At 45.3% G+C, this 26,431-nt stretch overlaps 1 protein-coding gene across 1 annotated transcript in view; it reads right to left on the reverse strand.

The window, feature by feature from the left end:
• MERTK (MER proto-oncogene, tyrosine kinase) overlaps window positions 1–26,431 on the reverse strand; it is a gene marked incomplete at both ends in the record, with an annotated part of 109,672 nt that overhangs the window by 62,308 nt on the left and 20,933 nt on the right. The window contains 4 exons of the mRNA XM_079721324.1: window positions 1,772–1,858; window positions 10,232–10,405; window positions 13,738–13,838; window positions 24,539–24,959. Coding sequence (XP_079577450.1) covers window positions 1,772–1,858; window positions 10,232–10,405; window positions 13,738–13,838; window positions 24,539–24,959 — 783 coding nt within the window. The remainder of the gene's footprint in view (window positions 1–1,771; window positions 1,859–10,231; window positions 10,406–13,737; window positions 13,839–24,538; window positions 24,960–26,431) is intronic.

A 26,431-nucleotide genomic window follows, 5' to 3' on the forward strand; every position in this document is an offset into this window, starting at 1 on the left:
TTTTAAACTTTAAGATGTTGATATTTTATGAAAATGTCTTTATAAATTTATGCCCACGCGTGAATTCCTGAAATTCTCAACATTTCTTTTGAAAATTGTAATAATGGAATTCGTAATGAAGGAAGGAAGTTGTTCAGTTCCTCTCCTAGTAACTTTCAGTTTGCTCATTTTGTTTCCTTCCAATGAACTTTTCGAAAATGCCCTCTCGTAGCCTCTTCTAGTTGATTTGCTGAAACTAAACATCAGCACCTTTAAAAAGTATGTCTTTTGCTTCCCACTAGCTATCTACCTTACCTTTGGTAGTGTATATATGTCCATGCCTCTCTCTCGCTTTGTCACTGATTCACTTTGTTATAAAGCAGAAACTAACACACCATTGTGAAGCAATTATACTCCAATAAAGATGTAAAAATAAATAAATAAATAAAAGCAAAACTATTACATCAGTTTAAAAAAAAAAGTATGTTTTTTGTAATTTTGAGTCTCCTGCCATGCATTACCCACCGTTTAACTCATTATTAAACACATTCTGCCGTTTCCCCTCTATTATTTCCCCAAGGATAAGACCAAAAGGAATATGAACTCAATATTGCCTCTCAATATTTAAATTAAGAACAAATAACACAGAGAACAGACTGGTGGTCACCAAGGGGGAGGGGGTTGGGGGAGGGATGCAATGGGAGGCTGGGGTTAGCAGATGTAAGCTTTTACATATAGAACGGATAAACAACAAGGTCCTACTGTAGAGCACAGGGAACTATATTCAATATCCTATGATAAACCACAATGGAAAAGAATATTAAAAACAGAATATATATATATATATATATGTATAAATGAATCACTGCTGTACAGCAGCAATTAACACAACATTGTGAATCAATTATGCTTCAATAAAGATAAAGTAATTAATTAAAAATAAATTAAGAACAAATACTAAAACATACCATTTCCCTGAATTTCTATGAGGAAGGTTAAGGGAGATGAGTTGAAAGGGATAAAAAGACAGTAGATTTTCCTTTCCTTTCAAGTTTCAGGTTCAAATACCTTTGATCCCACAAAAGGAGGAGGAATCTGATGATTGGTTTGGATTGTCCAATCCAATGGCAGATAATTGGATTGGAATGTCTCCACCAGCTTGGGGGAGGTTTCAAACATGTGCCTTTCATTCTGTTATATCCCAGCTCAGAGGAAGCAAGGGGGGAGGAGGAGGTTAGGAGAAAGAGGGACAGGAGCCCTGTGCCCCCAGAAGAAGAGTGACTCTGACATTCTCCTTCCTCAGGACAGCTGCTGGTGGAGACTTGCTTCAGCCCCAGATGCCCAGGGAAGGACAGAGCCCATCCTCAGGGTATCCCCAGATCAGTGCCCCAAGCTGCGCCCACCCTGGGGCTCTTCAAGGAGTAATGGGGACTAGTTCAGGGTAGAAAAGGAAAAAGTGAAAATAGAAGCTAAGATGATCCAGGGTCAGCATTTCAGACAATTTTCTTCTCCATCTGAGCAGAACTAAACTAGCTAATGTTGATCAAAGACAAGTGTCAGGCCCTGTTATGAGTACTTTGACTTGCATTATCTCATTGAACCCTCAAGAGGAGGTAGGTTCTGTAATTATCCCCATTTTACACAGGGGAACACTGAAGGCAGAAAGGTTAAGTGACTTGTCCAAGGTCACAAAGGGAAGCCAGGACTCGACCCCAGGTGGCTGGCTGCAGAGCTCACACTGCACCCCCCTAACCCCTGGAACATGCAGGGGGGACTCCACCCTGCCGCTTACCTTTGATGTTGATCTGCACGCCCTTGGACACGGTCAGCCCTTTGTCATTGTGGGCCTCACAACTGAAGATCGCGGTCTCAGTCAGACCTGGAGGGGAAGGAGAGCCGTGAGACCAGCTGCAGAGAGACAGGCTTCTGTTTATCAGAATCCTATGGGGGTTTCAGCATCCTTTTACTTCTTGGTTCACTGCTTCAAGCCATAAATGCAAAGTTAATTAAAAATACGTGTTGGTGTTTGAAAAACAAACCTAGGATTAAACCTTATGTACCACGAGCAAGGCAACCATGGGCTTAAAAGGCAGCTGTGAGAGAGTGGCATGGACATATATACACTACCAAATGTAAAACTGATAGCTAGTGGGAAGCAGCCGCGTAGCACAGGGAGATCAACACGGTGCTCTGTGACCACCTAGAGGGGTGGGATAGGGAGGGTGGGAGGGAGACGCAAGAGGGAAGAGATATGGGAACATATGTATATGTAGAGCTGATTCACTTTGTTATAAAGGAGAAACTAACACACCATTGTAAAGCAATTATACTCCAATAAAGATGTTAAAAATTTTTTTTTAAAAGAAGGCAGCCATAATTCATTAAAAGCCTTTATTTTCCCTGATGATGAAACATTAGGTAACAAAGCATATCATTTAGTTTTAAAATTTCTGCAAGGAGGTATGGGAATCACTGGCCCCCAAATCAAGAAAAGTGGTTTCTGAGGCTCACCCAGACAATCTCCTGCTTAGAACCCCGTACACTCCACGACACAGTATGGACATGTCAGGGTACCAGAAACAGAAGGATAAAAGTTACAGTTTTAAAAATTTCAGGTGATCTGTTGTAATGAATCCTTTTTTAATAGTAAAAATCAATGTATTCATAAGGAATTATATAAACACAAGGCATCATTATTAATTACTTGAAGAAAAGACACTGGTGCTGAATGAAGAAAATTCTATTATTTCAGAGGTCTGAAGACATCTTGGAAATGAAAAAAATTAGTTGACGTTAATTTTAAGGAGAAAGTAAGAGAGGTAATCCAGATCTTGGTTTCTTATAATACTATTCTCCAGTGAAAGGAACCAGAGCTCCTCGGAGAAATGGCTGATTGTTAGGTTGGAGCAGAAAACATATATGATGAGCCTGAAGCAAAATATAACACAAACAGCATACACCACACACACACACACACACACACACACACACACACGGATGGGGGTACGGCAAAGAGACACAGGATCCAGCTGAAAGAACTCCCAATGGCCAAAGCTGGGACAATTTGAGCAAGAAAATAAAGTAGCATTAAATTGTAACCCAAAGTATAAAACAAATATCCATGAGTCTATATTGATATAAACAAATGATTAAATGAAAGGGGGAGAAGAGACAAACCCCCCATGCAGAGGAATTCCGAATGATTTTTATACAGATGCTCTGCCCACAAAGAGGAGCATCACTCCTGACTCCTTAAGCACGGGCTGCACAAAGTGACTTCCTTCCAAAGAGGACAGTATGGAAAGGGGAATGAAAGGAAAACTTTTGGGTGAGAAACTGACAAACATCTAGCTCAGCCAGATGGTCAAGGTCAAGACCAACAACGGTAAGTCGTGTTGACAGAATGTACCCTTGATATGATGTGATGAGAAGGGCACTTCTCCTCTATGGTCTTCCTCCTCCAAAACATATAACCCAAATCTAATCATAAGAAAAATGACCAAAAACATCAGACAGGTCCAAACTGTGGGACATTCTACAAAAAATCTGACCAATACTCCTCAAAACTGTCCAGGTCATTAAAAACGAGGGAAGTTTGAGAAATTGTCACAACCAAGAGGCGCCTTAGGCAGACATAACAACTAAATCCTGGAACAGTAGAAGGACATTAGGTAAAAACTAAGGAAATCTGAATAAACTATTGACTTTAGTTAGTAACGATGTATCAGGAATTTCCAGAGATAACAGAATAATCAGCTATGTGCTAGTTTCAGGCTTACATTTACTGAAGGGACATTTCAGTGAGATAAAGAGGTTTGCTTTGGGACTTTCCTAGTGGTCCAGTGGTTAATACTTTGGTATGATTAATATGTTTGGTTTTTTTTTTGGCTGCACCTCGCGGCCTGCGGGATCTTAGTTCCCCCACCAGGGATCGAACCCACCCCCCCTGTAGTGGAAGTGCAGAGTCTTAACCACTGGACTGCCAAGGAAGTCCCTGGTACAATACTATTAACTAAAATACAGACCTTATTCAGATTTCACCAGCTTTTGGTCATTTTATTTTGTGTGTGTGTGGGGGGGATTTCTATGAAATTTTATTACAGGTACAGATTTGTGTACGGATGGAGAACTGTTCCATCACCAAAAAGAAGCTCCCCCGTGCCACCCTTTTTACGAACGTCCTTCCCCCAACCTAACATCTGGCAGGAGCTGATGTGTACACCATCACTATAAGTTGTCATTTACGTACAGACACCAAGGGGGGAAAGTGGTGGTGGGATGAATTGGGAGATTGGGATTGTCATATATACACTAATATGTATAAAATTAGATAACTAATAAGAACCTGCTGGATAAAAAAATAAATAAAATAAAATTCAAAAAAAAAAGAGAATGTTGTCTAAATGGAATTACATAGCATGTAACCTTTTTTTTCCCCCCTGTACCAACGGGATCATTTATTTACAATTCAGTAAAAGTCTCAGCCCAAACCAGCAAAACCATCTATATGATTGTAGAGCGTCATGTACGGGTAATTTGCCTTCTGACAAAAGTCTGGAGAGGAGAAAGGGGCCACAGATTGAATTAGGCTCAGATTGTCCAGAAAGGAAATCACAGCTTGAAAACATTTCAAACAGAGGTCCCTTCAAGAGCCTTCCAAGGACAGCCGCCAAGTACATTTTGCATGTAACCTTTGAGATTGGCTTTGTTGACTCAGAATAATGCCCTTTAGACAAAGTACTTCTTCGCTCATAGTTCTTGAAGACAGCGCTTACATCACAGAGGAAAAAAAAAACAAAACTGGTATCAAGAGGGAAAAGCGTATGACCTTCCTGTTCAAACATGTCTCAACAATCAGGGCTCTGTAAACCACTTCCCTACTCCGCATCCTCTCGGTAGAAGGGATGGGAAAAGTTTACTTCAGGGTTAACTCCAAGATAGCAGGGTGCCTACCTGCAAACATTCAGGTTTTATTTACATCAGCATGGGAGGCGCTGCATGGGCACAAAGGGCCCCAGAGGCATCTTGGGTCAGCACAGCCTCGGCACCTAGTTCCCTAAACATGACCTCCTCTTACTGGGAGGGGCTCAGGTCTCACACTAAAGCGTCCTCAAAATTAAAAACAAATGCAGATAAGAATAAATTTGTATAAACTTCCAGTTACAAAATAAATGAGTCATGGGGATGAAATGTACAGCACGTGGAATACAGTCAACAATACTGTCATGTCTTTGTATGGTGACAGATGGCAACTAGACATAGTTTCACAGTGATCATTTTGTAATGTACGTAAATATCAAATTGCTATGTTGTGCACCAGGAACTAACATAATGTTGTAGGTCAATTATACTTCAAAACCAACATATGCATAGAAAAAGAGATCAGAGGAGGAGGGGGGATTTGGATGAAGGTGATTAAAAGGTGCAAACTTCCAGTTATAAGGTAAATAAATATTAGGTATGCGATGTACAACATGATTAATTACCACTGCTGTATGTTATATATGAAAGTTGTTAAGAGAATAAATCCTAAGAGTTCTCATTACAAGGAAATATTCTGTATCTATACGAAATGATGGATGTTCACTAAACATTGTAGCAATCATCTCATAATGTATGTAAGTCAAATCATTATGCTATACACCTTAAACTTATACAGTGCTGTATGTCAGTTATACCTCAGAAAAACAGGAAGAAAAAGATAAAAAAAAAAAAAAAAGAATAAGTTTGTATGTAGTTCTTTCAGAGTGCTACAAAGTTTGGCGTTTGGGGACGGTCCGCCGTAGCTGATTTGGTGTGCCTTGATGTGCCCAGAGCAAGGTCTGCAATAAGAAGCCTACGCCCCAGGCCCTCTCTCCCTGGACTTCTTTAAGCCCTTTGAGGCTGCAAAATGGATGTAAAAAAATCCTGTTCTACCCATTTCACAGAACTCACTAGAGGTATAAATGAGAAAAGAGGTAAGAAAGAGTTTTAAATGCAAAACTAGTGACATGAATACAAGTTACTTCACCATCACTATGTCTCTGTCCCAGTGAAAGGACGTAAGACTCAGGAACTGTTTGAAATTCATTCAGTTGTTCATTCATTCACTCACACAGTTCTGATGTGCCGGGCAATGTGCTGGGTAATGGGGTTAAACTAATGAATGATTAATATGTAATAATCACACTGATTAATAACATGGGGGAGGCAGACAAGCAGATGGGTGTGCTTCCATGTGGTGGGAAGGGATGACAGTCATGGAAGAGGAATACATATGGGTACAAAGATGTCTGCATCAGTGACCCCCAAAAAATTAAAACCACCTGAATGTTCATCAACAAGGGAGCGGTTAGGGCTTCCCTGGTGGCGCAGTGGTTGAGAGTCCGCCTGCCGATGCAGGGTATACGGGTTCGTGCCCTGGTCCGGGAAGATCCCACATGCTGCGGAGCGGCTGGGCCCGTGAGCCATGGCCGCTGAGCCTGCGCGTCCGGAGCCTGTGCTCCGCAACGGGAGAGGCCACAACAGTGAGAGGCCCGCGTACCGCAAAAAAAAAAAAGAAAGAAAAAAAAGGTAATGCAGGGCTTCCCTGGTGGCGCAGTGGCTAAGAATCTGCCTGCCAATGCAGGGGACACGAGTTTGAGCCCTGGTCAAGGAAGATCCCACATGCCGCAGAGCAACTAAGCCGGTGAGCCACAACTACTGAGCCTGCGCCCTACAGCCCGCGAGCGACGACTACTGAGCGCACGTGCCACAACTGCTCGGCACAACTAGATAAAGCCCGTGCACAGCAACGAAGACCCAACACAGCTAAAAAAAAAAAAAAAAAAAAAGTAATGCAAACTGCATTACCAAAAATATAGCATCCAAAACACAAGAGGTTACAGCCTCCACTGAACTTCACACACATCTTTCCAAAATAACATCAATGCTACCAAGCTCTTTCAGGAAAGAGATGGGAACATTTCCAACTATGTTTTATTAGGTCAACAATACCCAGATACCAAAATGGACATTACCAATACAAAACAGAAACAAAAACAAAATTATAAAACAATTTCCTTCATGAACATTGTTGTATGATAAAGTCTGACTAGCTTTTGTTCCTTGTTAGTTCCTGAGTTAGAGGAGTGGCTTTGTTACACTAACAAGGTGACTCAGGATGGGCCCCTAGATAACTTCAGGATGGGGACTGGTCACCAGAATGACTAAATCCTGTGATGGGAGGGTTGGGACTTTGATCCACGGGATATTAGCCCGAACTCCTGACCTCTAGGGAAGAGAGGGAGGTCTGGAGATCATGTTCCATCACATGGTTGATGCTTTAATCAGTTATACCCACGCAATGAAACCCCAATAAAAATTCTGGACCCCAAAGCTTAGTAGTTTCTTGTTCCGTGAACACACTGATGCGCCAGGAGGTGACACACCTTGATTCCACACATCAGGGCAGGGAAGGGCATGAAAGCTCTGCATTTGGGACCCTCCCAGACTTCATCCTATGTGTATCCTTTGTAAAAAAAAAAAAAAAACTATAGTCACAAGTATAGAACTCTCCTGAATTCTGTGAGTTGTTCTGGCAAATTATCGAACCCAAGGGGGTCAAAGAAACCTCTAAGTTTACAGCCAGTCAGTAAGAAGTGCAGGTGGATTAGGGACCCCCTTGAGACTTGTGGCTGGCAGCTGAGGTGAGGGCAGGCTTGTGGCAGACATTGTCTTTAACCCATGGGGTCTGCACTAACTCCTAGTAATTAAGATCAGAACTGACTTGCAGTACACACGCAGTTGGTGTGACCCCAGAATGAGCATAAATGCAAAAATCTTTAACTAAATATTAGCAAATGGAAACTACCACAACCCATCATGACCAAGCAGAGTTTAGCCCAGGAATGCAACATTGGTTTAACATTTAAAAATCAAATCAATGTAATTTGCCATACGAAGAGAAGAAAGGAGAAAAACCATAGACCATCTCAAAAGATGTAGAGGCCTGACGCAAAAAAATAGACACCTCATGATTTCATTAATTTAAATTTCAAGAATAGGCAAAATTAATCTATGATAATAGACATCAGAACAAGGTTACCTATGGGAGGTGGGGGCTGACCTGAAGGGAACAAGAGGGAACTTCCTGGGGTGACAGCAATGTTCTATATCTTGATTGAAGTGGTGGTTACGTGAGTGTCTACATTTATCATGACTCACTGAGTTGTGCACTTAATTGCTAGGCATTTAACTGTATGTCAATTTAAACTACATATTTCATTGTATGCCCCATAAATCCTCCTTTATGGGACTTCAAAGCAATCATCCTACAGAGGGAGGAACGTATTTTTTTTAATTAGTTTTGAACAAATAAGTTACTTGACGATCAATTCCTTGGAGAAACTCAAAGAAAACTCAGATGAAGGCAGAGACAATCATAACATTCCTCGCGGAGTCAGGAGTAAGAAAAGTGATTCAGAAACAATACCTCAGGTTGGCATTCACTTGCTGGTCCACTCAGCGTAAATATTCAGTGATAATTACCATGAGTTAGGCACTGCCTTGGGAGAGACAAAGTCCTTGTTCTTACTGAGTATACATTCTCTAAGAAGACAGACAAGTGGCTAAACAAATAAACAGGGAAATGGCAGACTGTGACCAGTGCAATGAAGGAAGTCCACAAGAATACATGCCTGGGAGTCAATAAAGGAGTGGGGAGGAACTAAAAGAATGACCAGGAAAGACTTCTGTGCAAAAGTGATGTTTGAGATGTGTCATGGGATGAAGGGCAGATGGAACAACACTGCAAGCAGACAGAAAGCAAGTGCAAAGGTCCTGAGGCAGCGAGAAGGGTGACGTTTCTGAGAAAATGAAAGACAATCAGAAAATGCAAGACAGTGGTGCTTAATAAGCAGGGAAAGAGTGGGATGGGTTTGCGCTGGAGAGTTGAGCGGGAACCAGAGCACGCAGGTCCTATGAGCGGGGGCAGGACAGACTCTGAGTGCCAGTCAAAGATAATGGGAAGCCCCTGAAGGGTTCCAGCAGGCAGGGGACACGAACTGCCATTGAGGACGAGAGTGGGGACAAGGCTAGAAGCAAAGAGACCAGTTAGGAAGTTACTGCAGTGCTGTTGGCAAGAGCTGGCAGTGACGTGGACCAGGGCACTGCAGCAGAGACAGAGAAGAGACAGATTTGAGATGTACTGTCGGAACAGAACGGACAACCTGCTGATGCATTCAATGTGGAAAAGGAGAAGGAAGGAAGGATGGGCAAATGGTGATATCATTTACTAAGATGGGGAGCTCTGGGGCAGAGCAAGTCTTGGGGGGAAATCAAGAGTTTCATTTCAAGACGCTTCCATATCCAGTAAGTGGAAATGCCAAGCAAGGAGCTTGAAGCTCAGGAGGGAGGTCTGAGCTGGAGATACGACGTTCAAGGCTGTCATCACACAGATGGTCGTGAAGCCCGGGGCCCAAAGGAACTCTCAGAGGTGCGTCCAGGACTGAGCCCTAGGGCACCCTCCCACATTCAGAACTCCTGTCAAGGGAAGAGGATGAGTCGGGAGGCAGGAAGGAAGCCAGGAAGACAGGGCTTCCTGAAGGTCACCTCTGGCGGGCAGCATCCCTCAGAACGTTTGCTGAGTGTGTGAAAAAAGGAAGGATCAGGGGTGGTAACCTTGCCAGATGTTGCTGGAAGATGCAGCGACAGGAGCCAAAGAGGAGCCCACTGGATTCAGCAGCACAGAAACATCAGTGGCGCTGACCCCGAGAGCACTGTCGGAGGAGCGCGGCAAGGAAGCCGGGGCACGCCCATTCCGAGGGAAATCAGATGACCGCTGACCATCAGGGCAGCCACGGCCTCACAGTGACTCAACCCTCCCACCGCCAAGCCCGTGACCAATGCACTTTCCTTGCCGCCAAACCTCGCTGAGGCCGTCCCGTCAATGGTTCCTGAAATGCAAGCCCTGCCAGCCAGCAGGGCCACAGCTGCCACGGAAGATGTGAGCAGGGCTCCCGCTGCCCAGGCTCAAGCACTCTGGCCACTTTGCCAACTTAACCACAGACACCCGTGGTGGGCATATCCCCACGCTCCCGTCCTGCCCTGTGACCTCTGACCCCCGAGATTCCCACCTGCCTCCCCCTCCACCCGGCCCCTACCCTCAGCTGCCTCACCTGCGGTTTTATCCGCCTCGACTACCTGCTGCTGAGCACAGCAGCGCTCATCGAACTTCTGCTCCCTTCCACCCTTCCAGGGCAAACAGCAAGGAAATCTCACAACTCAGACTCACCAGGAACAGTCAGAACGGAGGGGGATTTTTCTGGAAGTTCATTGACACGGCTGCTGTTCTGAACCCAGAAGATGTTGACGGGCTCAGGCGGGCCCACGGCCTGACAGGTGAGGTTGAAGGCTGTGTTTCTGGTGACATTCATGCTCTCGGGCTGCCTCGTAAAGTGAGGAAGTCCTGCAGAGGAAGAGGTGAATGAAAGAATGTTTTAGATCCACAGGCCAAGGCACAGCCCCCGGGGGAATGGAAACCACACCGGAGCTTGGCAGCAGGAGCTTTCTCTGTCCACCACCCAGGTCTGAAACAGCCAGTTTTTATCTCCCTGAAGTTGGGTAAGAAAGAACAAACAGGCTAATTCCTGCCAGCCTAGCTCTAGCCGGTTTTCTCGGACACTTTCCCAAAGGAGTAATGGTGATTCAGAACTGCTTTTTTCAGAAGGGAGGCCTGGCAGTTCTGAAATTAGGTGTTGCTCAAACTCCTGGGAAAGGTTGGCAGGTTTTCAGGATTCCTTACCAATAAACACAAAGTGAAAACAAAGCCACATAAGAGTCCACCCATTTTTTTTTCTTTTTTAAGTTTAAGTATACTTGATTTACAATGTTGTATTCGTTTCAGGTGTACGGCAGAGTAATTCAGTTATACATATATAAATGTATATTCTTTTTCAGATTCTTTTCCATTATAGGTTATTACAAGATATCGAATGTAGTTCAATATCAGCTATATTGTGCTATTCAGGAGGTCCTTGTTGTTTATCTATTTTATACATAGTAGTGTGTATATTTTAATCCCAAACTCCTAGTTTATCCCTTCCCTTCTCTCCCCTTTGGTAACCACAAGTTTGTTTTCTATGTCTGTGAGTCTGGTTCTGTTTTGTAAATAAGTTCCTTTGTATCATTTTTTTAGATTCCACATATCAGTGGTATCATATGATATTTGTCCTTCTCGGTCTGACTTACTTTACTTGTATGATAATCTCTAGGTCCATCCATGTGGCTACAAATGGCAATATTTCATTCTTTTTACGGCTGAGTAATATTCCAGTATATACACCACATTTTCTTTATCCATTCATCTGTTGATGGACACTTAGGTTCCTTCCATGTCTTGGCAATTGTAAATAGTACTGCCGTAAACATTGGGGTGCATGTATCTTTTCAAATTAAACTTTTTGTCTTTTCCAGATATATGCCCAGGAGTGAGATTGCTGGATCATATGGTAACTCTATTTTTAGTTTTTAAGGAACCTCCATATTGGTTGCATCAATTTACATTCCCACCATCAGTATACGAGGGTTCCCTTTTCTCCACACCCTCTCCAGTGTTTATTATTTGCAGACTTTTGGATGATGGCCATTCTGAACAGTGTGGTCTGCCTGTTTTTGAGGACAACCTATTTTGTGTGAGACTTTCAGGTGAGGGATAATAAATTTTAAAATCTGTACACTTGTACAGGGCTGAACACTTTTCCAAGCACATTCTCATGAAAAGAGTATAGACAGAGTTACACAGTTACAACCCCAAGATCTCCCACTATGATTCCAGAACCAGGGTCATAGGGAAGGGACGTTAAGAATAGCTCAGGGCTTCCCTGGTGGCGCAGTGGTTGAGAGTCCACCTGCCGATGCAGGGGACACGGGTTCGTGCCCCGGTCCGGGAAGATCCCACATGCCGCGGAGCGGCTGGGCCCGTGAGCCATGGCCGCTGAGCCTGCGCGTCCGGGGCCTGTGCTCTGCAACGGGAGAGGCCACAACAGTGAGAGACCCACATACCGCAAAAAAAAAAAAAAGAAAAAAAAGAATAGCTCAGAGAAAACCAGTTGGTACTTATTTGGGGCACGTGACAAAAATTTAACAGATCAAGCTAACTGGCCTCGGACGTTCAAACTGTGTCCTTTTGGGACTGGGAGCTCACAGATCTGGTCCCAGCAGGACCAATGTGAGAGTGGTAAAATGCGATTCTTTTTTCATGTTTCAAAGTTTTGCAAAACTCCATTCGGACCTAACTCATTCCTGCCCTGGGCATTTTTTCTGGGATTTTACAAGTGAAATGTCCTCTGAAGAGTTTTCCCAGATTAGCAGCAAATGTAGCAACCCTCCCCTCTGGCTGATGAGGACAGATCCCTGCGGAACTGGCTGTGCAGCCTGGGATGGGCTCTGAGCAAAGCTCCAAAAGAGACTCCTCTGAGGGGCCCCTCCTTCAAGCCTCCTGCAGCATTAGAGGGTATCAAGTTCAGGTCTGCAAAAGAATAGGTAGCACAGCAGCCTTTCTGTGGGAGATGCTTCTCCTTGAAGTTCCTTGAAAAGCTAATCACCTGCTCTAAAGCCTGTGATGGGGAGGGTCAGGAGAAAGCAGAAAAGTTGTTCTGAAGGCTCTGCTGATGGGGCATCTCAGCGAGCAGGGATGCAGAGACTCTGGAGGGCAGTCCCTAGGACAGTGGGGAGTGGCCACTTGGGGTGATAATGAAGATGCTTCCTCCTCAAAGCCTCTCTTGACAGGCCCTGCCATTGCCGAACCGGACGTGCAAACCCTGAGATGCAGGACCTGGGCCGACCTGGCCTGGCTCACTTGTGCATCAGCTCACGTTCCCCACGGGAGTCCAACTTCCTTGAGGGCAGAGACTGCCTTCTCCTTGCCTGTTGCCCCAGCTCCCCCACCAAGCTCATCTCATGTCATGGCGTCGAACTGCACTGAATCACGTGCCTGACAAATCCTAGGGCCTAAAAAGGAATCCCAGGCCGAGCTGCAGGCCCAATCAAGAAAATGGCTCACTCTCCCTGATTTCACCATCTGCATAAGCAAGACAGTAAAAGATACTGAATAATAAACAAATTGGCACTTGACCAGGTGAGGGGCATCTGGTGCCAGCACTGAGAACTGGATGATAGATTGCATTTTGTTTCTTAACGTAAAAAGACTTCAGTTATTTTAAATTGTAAATAACCTTAGGACAAGGAGGTCCACTATCTCTTTTTACCTCAGCTATAGTGCATAGGATAGAGTTAAATCTCTAAGAATTAAGTGAATTTCATAACTACCTAAAGTCTACAAAGATGGCCTTGTAAAATTTCAGTGCTTATGGATTTGCAAGGTTTGCATACAGAGCTACAAATGGGATAAATTAGGAATTTGAGAGTAACATATATATGCTACTATATATAAAATAGATAAACAACAAGGACCTACTGTATAGCTTGGGGAACTATCATCAATATTTTGTAATAGCCTATATGGGAAAAGAATCTGAAAAAGAATATATATATATATATATATATATATATATATATATATATATATATACACACACACATATAATAAAGTGAATCACTTTGCCATACACCTGAAACTAACACAACATTGTAAATCAACTATACTCAATAAAAACAAGTAAAAAACAAACAAACAAATGGGCATGCCAAACTCTGGATCATTATACACGAAGCAATTAATGCAGGCTCTACAACAAACAGCCCTGTGGCAACTGGACACCCTGTGGCCTCTGGACTCACCTTGCACCTCGACGTAGATGGGGTCAGACACGATCTCGTCGTTGTTTATTTTCATCTTACAGATATATGACCCATTGTCTGAACGCTGCACGCTGGTAATGCTTCCGGGAGAAACACAAAGATATTTATTGTGACGACCTTTAGAGTTCCTACTATAGGAATGGAACATTCTTTTTTTTTTTTTTTTTTTTTTTTCAGTATGCAGGCCTCTCAGTGTTGTGGCCTCTCCCATTGCGGAGCACAGGCTCCGGACGCACAGGCTCAGTGGCCATGGCTCACGGGCCCAGCCGCTCCGCGGCATGTGGGATCTTCCCGGACCAGGGCACGAACCCGTGTCCCCTGCATCGGCAGGCGGACTCTCAACCACTGAGCCACCAGGGAAGCCCAGGAATGGAACATTCTTCAACTTCTTTGTCCTTCGCGGTGATGATTAACATGGCTAATGTGTGTCACATGTGTGTCAACACGGCTAGGTCACAGTACCCAGATACTTGGTCAAACGTTACTCTAGATGTAAAGATATTTTTCTGTGAAGGTGTTTGTCACGTGTGATGAATATTCAGGCCAGTCAACTCAAAGTAAAGCAGATGACCCTCCATCGCTTGGGTGGGCCTCATGTAGTCAGTTAAATCCCTTATGAGCATAGACTGAGGTCTTCCAAGGAACAGGAAATTCTGCCTCCAAACTGCCTTTGGGCCTCAAGGCTGCAACATCACCTCTTCCCTGGGCCTCCCACTGACACCCCACAGATTTCAGAGTTGGCAGCACCCACAATTACATTAGCCAATCCTTATAATAAATTTCTCTCGCTCTCTCTTTGTGTGTGTGTGTGAGTGTGTGTCCCCTCTACCGGTTCTGTTTCTCTGAAGAAGCCAGTCTAACACATATATTGTCACTTGTCTGGATTTCCATGGTAGGCTCTGTACCAGGGTTCTCCATATCAGAGTACCTCCCCTCCAGGCATTTTGCAAATTTGTGGGGTTGTTTTGGATGGTCACAAATAACTAGGGGCAACTTTTCCACATCTCAAATGACCTTATTTTTTATTTTATTTTTTTTGCGGTACACGGGCCTCTCACTGTTGTGGCCTCTCCCGTTGCGGAGCACAGGCTCCAGACGTGCAGGCTCAGCGGCCATGGCTCACGGGCCCAGCCGCTCCATGGCATGTGGGATCTTCCCGGACCGGGGCATGAACCCATGTCCCCTGCATCAGCAGGTGGACTCTCAACCACTGTGCCACCAGGGAAGCCCCCAAATGACCTGAGACTAGAACCTAATCCCACTGTACACACACACAAAATAGTTTGCCCGGTGTTATTATCCATCTCATTTCCCAGGACCGTGAAAATGGAGGGCCAGTATCCCTTTGTCCTGTTTGGAACTTGGCTGTGACTCGGTCATCGTCTGGAAGATGGATCCCTAACAGCACTGCTCCGTCTGCAGCTGCCATGTGCCTGGGTGCAAGTCACTGTGGACTTTATTATAATCTCTCCTGGTGTGGTCACACCCAGCATTTACATATTCACATTCATATTATTTAATTATCAATTGCTTTCCTTTCATTTCCCTCTTATTACAGGATGAACATAAGATATCTTATATAAACAGGCAGCCTTGGCTCTAAGAGGTTCAGAGCCCTGCTTGCCAATTTCCCAATGTGTTTACAAACAGGGAGTTACACCACAGGCGTGAAACCCGCTCTTAGCCGGGGTGGGAAGGGGTGAGACAACGGAGACACACTTTGCAATGCTCTCAGATGCTCTCCTGGAGAGGATGCCTTTATTAGCCCCAAAGCACTGAGTTCTTCTCTGCCCATCAGACACAACCAAGAAGACTGTGAATGAAGGAAAAAGAAAAAAGAAGGAAAACGTGGAGGGGTCCACCTGCCTTCCTAGCAGCTTGTTCCCCGATATGACTAGTTTATCCCAAAGCAAAATAAAATCTGTCCTCAACCTGTCAAGGGCTAAGGCTTAAGGCTTGAAAGAGACCAGGAGGCGGGCAAGGTCAGAAGGGGCAGTTGCCAGGGTTATTAACACAGCACAGGCACCACCAGGAGCTGACAGGCGGCAGTGAAGGGTCCCCGGCCTCCAGAAGCCACGGTTTTCAGAACCAACACTGGACACTGTGAATACCGCTTCTCCCAACAATACCATTCTGCAGACCCCTATTAGCCTATGATAAACAGAGTAACGAAGGTACACATCAAAAACGGCATTGGGGGCTTCCCTGGTGGCGCAGTGGTTGGGGGTCCGCCTGCCGACGCAGGGGACACAGGTTCGTGCCCCAGTCCGGGAAGATCCCACATGCTGCGGAGTGGCTGGGCCCGTGAGCCATGGCTGCCGAGCCTGCGCGTCTGGAGCCTGTGCTCCGCAACGGGAGAGGCCACAACAGTGAGAGGCCCGTGTACCACACACACAAAAAAAAGAACGGCATCAGTCAGAACTACGAGGGCCAGAGCTGCTTGGGTTAGCATCACCTCCTTAACGGTCTCAGATCCGGCAGTGTGACTGTCCCCTGTCCCCTGCACTTCCTGATGTGCCAATCTAAGCAGTGCCCCATTGACAGGGAACACTCTGTCTTCCCGTCTCCCCTCATTCCTATGTAGGCGCGATATAATTCTGGAGTGCACCTGATGAGTGACTGCTGGACTTGGGGAGGATGCAGGGGTCAAGGAAAGGCCGGTCTCTCCATGCTTTAGGGCAGGAGGTGAATGTCACAATGCTTAGAGGTCACCAGGAGAAAACGGAAAGAGACCTCACAGGACAAATATCTCCAAATAACGGGCTAGCTGACGCTTCCCCTAGAATCTGCCAGGATATCAAGGTGAGAGGAAGGGGCTGAAGAGAGCGGGAGGGGAGCAGGCGTCCAGGATGATGCGCTGCCCACCGTGGGTAACACCTAGAGGCCGGACGGTACAACGTGGCTTTCAGCAGCTCCTGCAGATGCTCCACGGCTGACCAGTCTAGTCTTAGCAGTTCCAAGGGAAACCAAGGTTACGGCTACTGAAGAGAGGACCCTTTCTACTCATTTCACAAGTTCACTTTACAAGAAGCAACATTTTCTTGAGGCAAGACTCAGGGAGGGGCTGGATGAAGCAGACGATGAGATGTGACAGGCTGAGGACACCTCCACCCTCGGAAGATTGGGCTGTGGCTCACGGCCTGGGACCCCAGTGCTGTAGCAGGCTTGCTGCATGATTCAGTGAGCCAGGGACCAGAGAGGAAGTGAAGGCCAGAGAGGGAGGCAGGGCACATCCCCAGGGGGACCGCACCCAGCCCAGGGATGCACAGCACGCCGGGAACCCAAGAAACCAGCAGGCACAAATAACCGTGGAGCAGCATACCTTCGGCAGCAGAAATCAGACCACACAAAAAAGTCCAGGAGTACCTTCAACTAACCAGCAAGGAAAATTCAGACTAGGAGTAAAGCAGGAGAATGCAAAGGGAACGTGAGCAAAACTTGGTCTTTACTCATTTGCGTCAGGCAGGATCTAGCATCACTGGGTGAAAAAGACAACGTGTCTGCATTCATTAGCAAGTCCAGATCCATCTTACCTATAGCACAGGAAATGTTTTTCACAAATAATTCTCTTGTTGCTTTCTAGACATCACGTAAAGGCCCCCAGGATGAAGGCAGTGTGGGGGGTGGGACAGGAGATGGGAGACTGGTCCCCAATCTCCTCCCTCTCCCCCACAGAAACAGCAGGAAAGGCTCTGAGCTCAGAATAGCAACCTAGGCATTCGGACGATGACTGAGTGAGGAGTTCCAGAAAGAACACAGACAGGGGAGGAGGGAGGCATAATTCAAGAAAATGTCCAGAACTGGAGATACGGGTCTTTCCTAACCTGACATCTAGGTGGGCAGCACAGCAAGAGAGAAAAGACCCACCAAGGGGCTTCGCCAGGCAATGTCACACCTCTAAGACAAAGTGGAGACCCCCCAAAAGCTTCCAGAGAAAAGAAAAGCAGGAAATTTACGAGTGAATCAGAAACGTATCATGCTTCTCAAGAACAGCTCTGAGAGCGAAAAGGAAACAGCAATGATTTCAAGATGACAACAGGAAATTATTTTCCTTTTAAATTCTGTATCTGGCCAAACTACCTCAAGGGGGAGGTAGGAAAAACATGGCATTTTCAGACACATGAGGGCCCAGCAAGTGAGGAGAGGCTGGGCTCCATGCCAAGGTGACGGGGTAAAGCCAGGAAGGGGGGAGCTGGGCTCCAGGGAACAGACGCTGGAAATCAGCAGGAACGAGGCTCCCAAAAATGAGAGCAAAGTTGACTCAGCCAGACCCCAGACCTGGAGGGCAACGTGTCTGGGCTGGAGCAACAGGGACGGCTCCAGGACTGGCACCTCCAAGGAAAAACACCAGTCCCGAGAATTTGGTCATTTTGAGAGGAGATGCATATTTTCCTTTAAAAAGTGGGAGGAGGGCTTCCCTGGTGGCGCAGCGGTTGAGAGTCCGCCTGCCAATGCAGGGGACATGGGTTCGTGCTCCAGTCCGGGAAGATCCCACATGCCGCAGAGCGGCTGGGCCCGTGAGCCATGGCCGCTGAGCCTGCGCGTCCAGAGCCTGTGCTCCGCAACAGGAGGGGCCACAGCAGTGAGAGGCCCGCGTACCGCAAAAAAAAAAAAAAAAGTGGGAGGAGAACGAGCGATTGAAACTTAGACAATTCAGCGAACCAACAGGCAAGGAAACTATTAAATTCAGGAAAATCAAAAAGCTCTACAACAAGTACGAAGTAATTACAGTTGACTACATGATTCGGCTGAAAATAGCATTTCCATAGCCACAAAAATTGTGAACTCTGGGTACTGATTTAACCACAGCTATGAGTAGTACCCTATTAGATTAACATACCATGTTGGGGCCTGGCACGGGCATGCACACACACCACACGCACACATACACACACACACACGACTCATGGACTGAATATCTCTGGAAAGCTACCCAATAAATGGGTCACCTCAGCTCCCCACTGGGAAAGAGGAACGGGGCTGGAATGCAAGAGATAACTTTTGGATAGTTAGACTACTTTACCATGTGCAGGCACTTTAAAAAAAAAGTATAAGAATTCCATCAGCTTTTGGTCAAACATCTGAACAGGGGAAGACCAAAGAAACCACAGATTCTGCCATAGCGTCTAGACAGGAACCACCTGGGGAGAGCCATGGTGGGGGGACAGCAGCTGCAAAAGCCCATCACACCAGCATCCCCTCAGCGCCCCAGGGCATCCTACAAGGACACACAGCATCTCTCTGGCCCTCAGACCTATTACAACTAGGCCGGCCTGCTCAGAAATGGCTCGCAAGGAGCACCTAAGCTCTCAAGCCTTCTTAAAAGACATATAAAAAAGGACCAATATTGGATGAATGCCTAGAGTAGTCAAATTCACAGAGAAAGAATGTGGAATAGAGGTTACCGAAGGCTGGAGAGGAAGAGGAGTGGGCAGTCAGTGTTTCATGGGTCTGGAGTTTCAGTTTGAGATGATGAAAAGGGCTCTGGTGACAGCGGCATAACGCTGTGAATGTACGCAAGGCCACTGACTTGGATATTCAAAAAGGGTTAAAATGGTAAGTTTTATGTTATGTGTATGTTACCACAATAAAAAAAAACCATGAAAAATGGAAAAAAAAAAACTTTTAAAAGAAATACAAAGACGACCCACTGAGAAGCATCCTGTTTTACCCTGCCTTCGTTCAAATGGCGCTGATAGGATTCCGTGGATCACCTGAGTTCAGGGATCTTGGACCAAACCTGAGCTGAAAGGAAGTCTGAATATAAAGCAAGCCCAAAAGTCTCAGGGATCCATGGCTAAAAATAACTTTTCCAGCTGATGGTTTGGCTAAACAAATTAGGTTCTTACTTTCTAGATGTTTGGCTGATTTCTCATGCACGATTCCATTTTGGGGTAAAGAACAGCCAGCAGTGGCATCAGGCAGATGCACACCCGCACCCCGCCCCGCCTGTGGCAAGGGTCTCGGCGCGCAGCGCCTGCGGGAGCCCCGCCAACACAAGCGTCTCGGGTGCCAGGAGCCCGCAGGGACCCAAACTACCTACTTAACATGTTTACCAAGAAAATGTAGGATGAAAGTAAAATCCTTCTAGCTTTAGCTCCTGGGAAGGATGCCAGAATTTAAAGAGTACTGGGAATACCTAGACTATAAAAAAAACAAACATCAAATACTTTCCCTTCTCCATAAATCACCCAATAACTAAATCTGCAGGGCCTGTCAGTTTACAGGAGCATCAGCTTTTGTTTTTGCTTGAGGGTGAGTCTCCCCAAGTCTTCTGATCTCAAGGCTGGTGCCTTCCTGATGAGGGAGTGTTTCCATCTAAGCGAGAGAGCTTTCTACACCCCATACCAGATTTTAGAGCCATGTCCCACAAGTTACACCCTCCTTTAGAGACTTCAGGGGAAGCTCTTGGCTAAGGAGGGTCCTGGGGCTGGACGAGCTGATAACAGGTGTAGATGGGGCGGGAGACTGGTTGGAGTGTCAAGGGGGATGCTCAGCCTGGTGACCTAAGTCCCACAGTCTAGCAACTGCTTTCAAGTGACGTACCATCCAGGACAATGCAAGGGGTGGGGAGGTGAGTAGGGAGGGTGGTGTGGATGTTCAGTATTCATCACCAAGCTATCAGCTAAGAATACTCCAACCTACTAGCAGACACGGAATGCTTCCTACACCCATTAATGAAAGATGACTCGACTCTATCAAGAGTAATAGACATCTAAGTGAAACGTGAACTATTAGCATAGGATAGACCCAGCTCAAGAGGGCATCTGGATTTGAAGTCCCACATCAGTTACTTCTTCCCTTGTGTATGCCACCAACCTTGGCATTTTGAAAATAATTTTTAAGGTTTTCCCTTTATAATTTCATTTGCACTCTCAATAAATGAATCTGTTTTACAATAGCAAGTTACAGGGGCCTATCACAGCCATTAAAATATTTTGAAGACTTTTAGCAATATGGTGAATGTTCATCATACAATGATAAGTGCATGAAATAAGACATACATCTATGTAATAAAATACTAATTTGATTTCAAGCATCTTGGAGTTCTACATGCTTGGAAAAGTTTTCTTGGGGTTGTGGGCCATAGTTTCCTTCTCTGTACGTGTTTGGTATCTTCCAAGTATTTATCAAAATACATATATAACTATGAAAACAAAATACATATATAACTATTAAAATAACTTAAAAATGCACATACATAGGAGCTAAGACCAAATTGTTTCAGAAATCTTCTGGGGATACTCTCAAGCATGACGCCAAAACAAATGTCCTTTAAGCTTTCCGGGGTGCATGGGATTCATGCTGAAATGCCTGTGAGCTCCTCCTACCATTCCCACCCTCCCACACCTAGTTTCAATAAACTGAGGGTTGACTACAAGACGTGGTCCCCCCTGAGCAGCAGAAGTGTCCTTCCCTTGGTCCTGATGCAGGGCCCTCCTCCCCTAAAGGCCAAATCTAAAATCTGATGGCAACACTACCTTAAACACATCAACACCACCTTAGCGCTTCTGCACTTGACATTTGAGTCTCCCTTCCCCTCCATTCTGTTCACAAGCACAAAGCAGGAGGACAGGGACCAGGTCTGTCCTTCGTGTCTCAATGACCAGATGTTCAGGGCAAGGCTGGCTGTTTTTATAACTAGTGGGCAGTTGCCTGTGTTGTGATTTGAAAAAAAAATCTCTATTCCTTGTGTCCAAAATGATGTCCCCAGTGAATGTTAAAGCTTTCCTTAGTGTAGATTACTTATCCCCTTGTTTCCTTCCTTTGGAAAGGAGAGCACTATGATGGCCACTGTGAGAAAGAGCGGAAGCAATAACAGAGATGGAAGTTCCAGTGCGTTAAATCCGCACGCCTCTTAAACTACACCTTCCACCAGGACAGGTTTTGTTTTAGGATCAAAGACCAGAAGCTTGACTAATCCTAATTTTTAGAATGAGGAGTTTGGGGTTTAAGTGTGGGTTGGGCAGGAGCCAAGGGTCTGCATGATATGAAAGAGAAAACAGGAACCAATATCAGGCTAAGAGAGTTAAATGCAGCATCCACAATCCTGCCAGGCTTCAGCAACTCACAGCTGCTTCGTATTTAAAGCACAAGTGCAGTTGCAAATGGTGGACTCCCCAATCCGGAGACCTAATCATTTCAAAATTCATGTCCATTCTGTCCTTTTTTTCTTTTATTATTATTTTTAATTATTATTATTTGATCTTTTTTTTTTTTTTTTTTTTTTTTTTGCGGTATGCGGGCCTCTCACTGTTGAGGCCTCTCCCGCTGCAGAGCACAGGCTCTGGACGCACAGGCTCAGCGGCCATGGCTCATGGGCCCAGCTGCTCCGCAGCATGTGGGATCTTCCCGGACCGGGGATTAACCCGCATCCCCTGCATCGGCAGGCGGACTCTCAACCACTGCGCCACCGGGGAAGCCCTGTCCTTTTTTATTATAATAACACCTTACAGAAAAATGGTTCTGTGACCTAACTTAAAATACTCTGTGTTTTTCTTTATAGTTCCTCTGACCCCTGCCTATATACAGACATCTATCTTTTGCACATTCCCTTAAATAAACGTGGTCCATGCCAGTCCTGTTAGTGGCAACTCCAGCAAAATTGCAGGCTAACGAATTCCTGATAAAATGGCATCCATTGAAAACCTAGAACTAGTGTTTAACGCTTCACTGTTTCTGGGAACCAGAGTGGATTTCCTTAGGGCCCGTGAAGATTTGAGAAGAGAGGATACTGCAGGTGTGCATATCAGGCTCCCTGGTTAAGGAAGACCAGCTTACTATCTAGTGATCCTGGGCAAGACACCCTACTCTTAAGGACCTCAGGGTCCTCATATAAAAGACATCAAATTAGGGTCTCCAACATCCTTCTCTCTTGGGAAGAAATTACACAAATATTGATAATCTCGATCAAGTCACTATAATTTACTTCACTGAATCACCCACAGCTACAGTGCTGCCTGTACATTACTTTAATAAAGTTGAAGAATATTCTAATGGTGGACTTAGTGCTGTTCCAGATATTACTCAGTTCAGCTGAGTGTCCATCCTTTGCAAGAATTCTGATCACTAAATTTGCTTAGTTGGGAGGTCACATAAGATTTTTTTCTCTTCCAAATGAGTTTATGAGAGTTCGGCCAAATACATGCAAAAGTATACATTTTTCTCTAAAGTTCTCAAAATACCACCCAGTCACCTTCTGAACTCTAAAAACATCAGTTCAGAATAAGACACTAAGTTTAAAAACTCTCCAAATCTTTTGAATATCTAATGGCCCCTTAGAGCACACCTAGAGCTGCCAGTCAGGTGGTCCAAACCCATCTCCTTGGCAAGAAGACCAAGGAAGATGCAGCGGCTCACCCACGGTCTCATGGGGGCCGGTGGCAGGACCCCCACTTGGGACTCGCAGCCCAGAGAGCAAGGCTGTGCTTTCCTCCTAAATGACCCTGGGTGAGACCAATGTGCCAGCTTTTTGTTTCTATAAGCCTTTAAACCTTATTCATTATGAAATGGTGATTTTAGTTCTCCCATCAGAAGCTATGTCTATATAATGGAAAAACATCTGTGTTTTGTAGTTGATGGAGAAAAAAATAGAGTAATGGGCAAGACACCCGAGTCTTGACACTGGCGGAGAATGGCAGCCCGAGAGACCCAGCCAGAGTTTAAATCGACCAACGGGAAATGCGGAAATTGTTTTCTTTCCTTGATGATGACCAAGATAACTTGGAAAACGCTAAAAAGGGGGGTCATCTTATGAATGTGTTGACACACTAAACTCTAACTGGAGTCATCAGGTCTATGGTAACTCCGAGGTGGTTTTCTGAAAAGGAAACACACAATGATTCACCAGAAGACATGACACAGTCTGGAAGAGGCCCAAACATCAGGTTGGAGAAAGTGAAAACATAGCAGATCAAAGAGGGCTCCACTCGGAGTGGAGGAATCCCAGAGAAAAGCCTCCTGAGTCAACGCTGCCGGGCTCCGAATTCATTTTGAAACTTTAGTGACCACAGTCCACTTAATTCTAAAACTGTACATGCCAGGAAGTCCTGATGTAAACACAAACAAACAAAACCCCTCCTGGCTAAGAGGAAGGAGTAGAGAATGAAAAGGGACAGTGAGAAGAGAAGCAGCTGTCTCACTGTCTCCAGTATCTGCGGTATGAGGACTCGATCCTTGGGACGATGGATTGTTCCAGATTTATGTCCTGGCCTGGCTTATCCTTGTCACTCTCTCCAACTCATTGGGGCTGCCCCTGCCAACACAAAGTGGAATGCTGAGAGGGTGAGCCACGTGGCTGAAGATCTGTCTCAACTGCCCAGACTTCGCACTTCCTGCCTCCTTCCTACCCCAACAGGAGGGCAACATCAGTACCAGGATCTGCAGCCGCAGGGGGTGCTGGGAGAGGGAGAAGGGAGAGGAGATAGGGCAAACGAAAGGGGTGGAGGGCTGCCTTGTTTCACAAGTTCCACGCCCACCTGGTGCGTTAGATGTCTCCTCCTGCCAGGTAAGAACACTGGGAGAGCTCCTGAGTCCAGCAGGCCTTGACAGGACTTACAGGCCAGCTGGGAAGAGCATTTGATCACCAAGAGTTCCAGGAGGGCCAAAAGCCAACAGAAAAGAAATCAGCAACACAATCAGCTATTAATCTACACTCTAAATGGACCAGTGGGGTTGCTAACACAGAAAACAGAAGGCTGTTATTTCTTTACAAGCCTTTCCCTTTTGAATGAGCAAAAGCACAACAACAGTTTAAAAGAGAGGAAGAAAGAACACTTACCTGAAGGAAGCGATGATTGCTGTAACTTCATCATCTGGATAAAACTGAGTAATTGCATGATGGGCCCCCAGCAATTCCTTCCCATCTTTCCACCAAGAAATAGCTGCACTGTCCTGGTATATATTAGGTATGTTGATCGAGCAATTAAACTTGACATCTTTGTGTTCAGAAAGTATTATGTGGCCAACCGTGTGATTAAATGCAAGAGGCGGTAGGGACGTGGACCTGGAGGAGGTCACTCCGGGAAGGGCTGCATTTCCGGTGTGCGGTCTTCCAGGCTGGATGGGTGGAAACATGGAGGTGGGCTGGAACCCACTGGTGTGAGGCAAGGAAAATGGTGTGTGGTCAGTCTGCAGGCTTCCTGGGAAAGATCCGGGGAACAGCGGGTTGGGCTTCGTTTCTTCGCTCACCTCAGCGACAGCTGCAAAACAGAGGATTGGATTTTTAGCCTTTTAAATAATGGAGTTTTCCAAGTAGGTCCCCAACTTCATAGGCCATGATGAGAGAGTAAGGGCATCCTGAATGTCCTCAGAAAGCATGAGCGGAATTTATTTAACACACACGAATAATGTGCATATTCTCTTTCACAAGTTCATTCATTCGCTTACTTCCTTCTTTCTAAAGAATACGTAAGAAATATAATGCCCCATCAACATTTTTTCTTTTTTTAAACTGAGACATAATTGATATATAAATATAACATATTTGTTTCAGGTGATTTGTTTCAGGTGATGCAGTGATTCCATACTTGTATATTTTGCCAAATGATCACTGCAATAAGTCCAGTTAATATCCAACACCACACATAGTGAGACACTTGTTTTTCTTGTGATGAGAACTTTTAAGATCTACCCTCTTAGCAACTTTCCAATATATGATACAGTACTATTAACTACAGTCAGCATTAACTCCATAACATTGCCAGAACTTACCTATTTTATAACTGGAAGTTTGTATCTTTTGACCACTTCGCCCATTTTTTTTTTGGCCACCACGCTGCGTGGCATGTGGGATCTTAGCTCCCCAACCAGGGATCAAACCCGCGTCCCTTGCATCGGAAGCATGGAGTCTTAACCACTGGACTGCCAGGGAAGACCCTCACCCAGGTTTTGAAATTCGTGACTCATTCCAAATCCCTCATACCCATCTCACCAGCACGGCAGGCAGGTGATGGAGCCTGAGATCACCTTCCTACTGTCTGCTCAGTCACAAGACTATGCTTGGCCAACAGTCTTGCAAAGGCTGCTACTGGTCACAAAGGGGCGAGTTTACAATTCTTGTGCCTCAGCATGACCCACCCTAAGCATGGGGGAAAAAAAATCAACATGTGCTTATGTCACCAGCTATAGAATGACTTGGAGCTTCCAGCAAAATGCTTGCCTGCAGGAATAGACCTGGAAATATTTTGATTTCATCTGACCCACAAGAATTTCTAAAAATATAGGCTCACATCAGTTGTACTTTTAGGGTTTTTTTAAAAATTGATTAATTAATTTATTTATTATTTATGGCTGTGTTGGGTCTTCGTTTCTGTGCGAGGGCTTTCTCTAGTTGTGGCAAGCGGGGGCCACTCTCCATCGCCTTCCAGTGCAGGGGCTGCAGGTTCGATCCCCGGTCGGGGAGCTAAGATCCCATGTGCCTCGCGGCCAAAAAACCAAAACATAAAACAGAAGCAATACTGTAACAAATTCAATAAAGACTTGAGAAATGGTCCGCATCAAAAAAAAAAAAATCTTAAAAAATTTTTTTGAGTATAAGGATTCAGTTAAGTACTTATTGGGTGAATGGAGGTACAAGCAGATTTGGGGGCAAAAGCGGGGATCTGAGAATTTATACCTCTGGCTTCCTCCCTGCAGGTCACTCTGGACCACACTTATCCCTTAATGGAGGGCC

The sequence above is a fragment of the Hyperoodon ampullatus genome (assembly GCF_949752795.1).
Source record: "Hyperoodon ampullatus genome assembly, chromosome: 15".
NCBI classification, from domain to species: Eukaryota; Metazoa; Chordata; class Mammalia; order Artiodactyla; family Ziphiidae; genus Hyperoodon; species Hyperoodon ampullatus.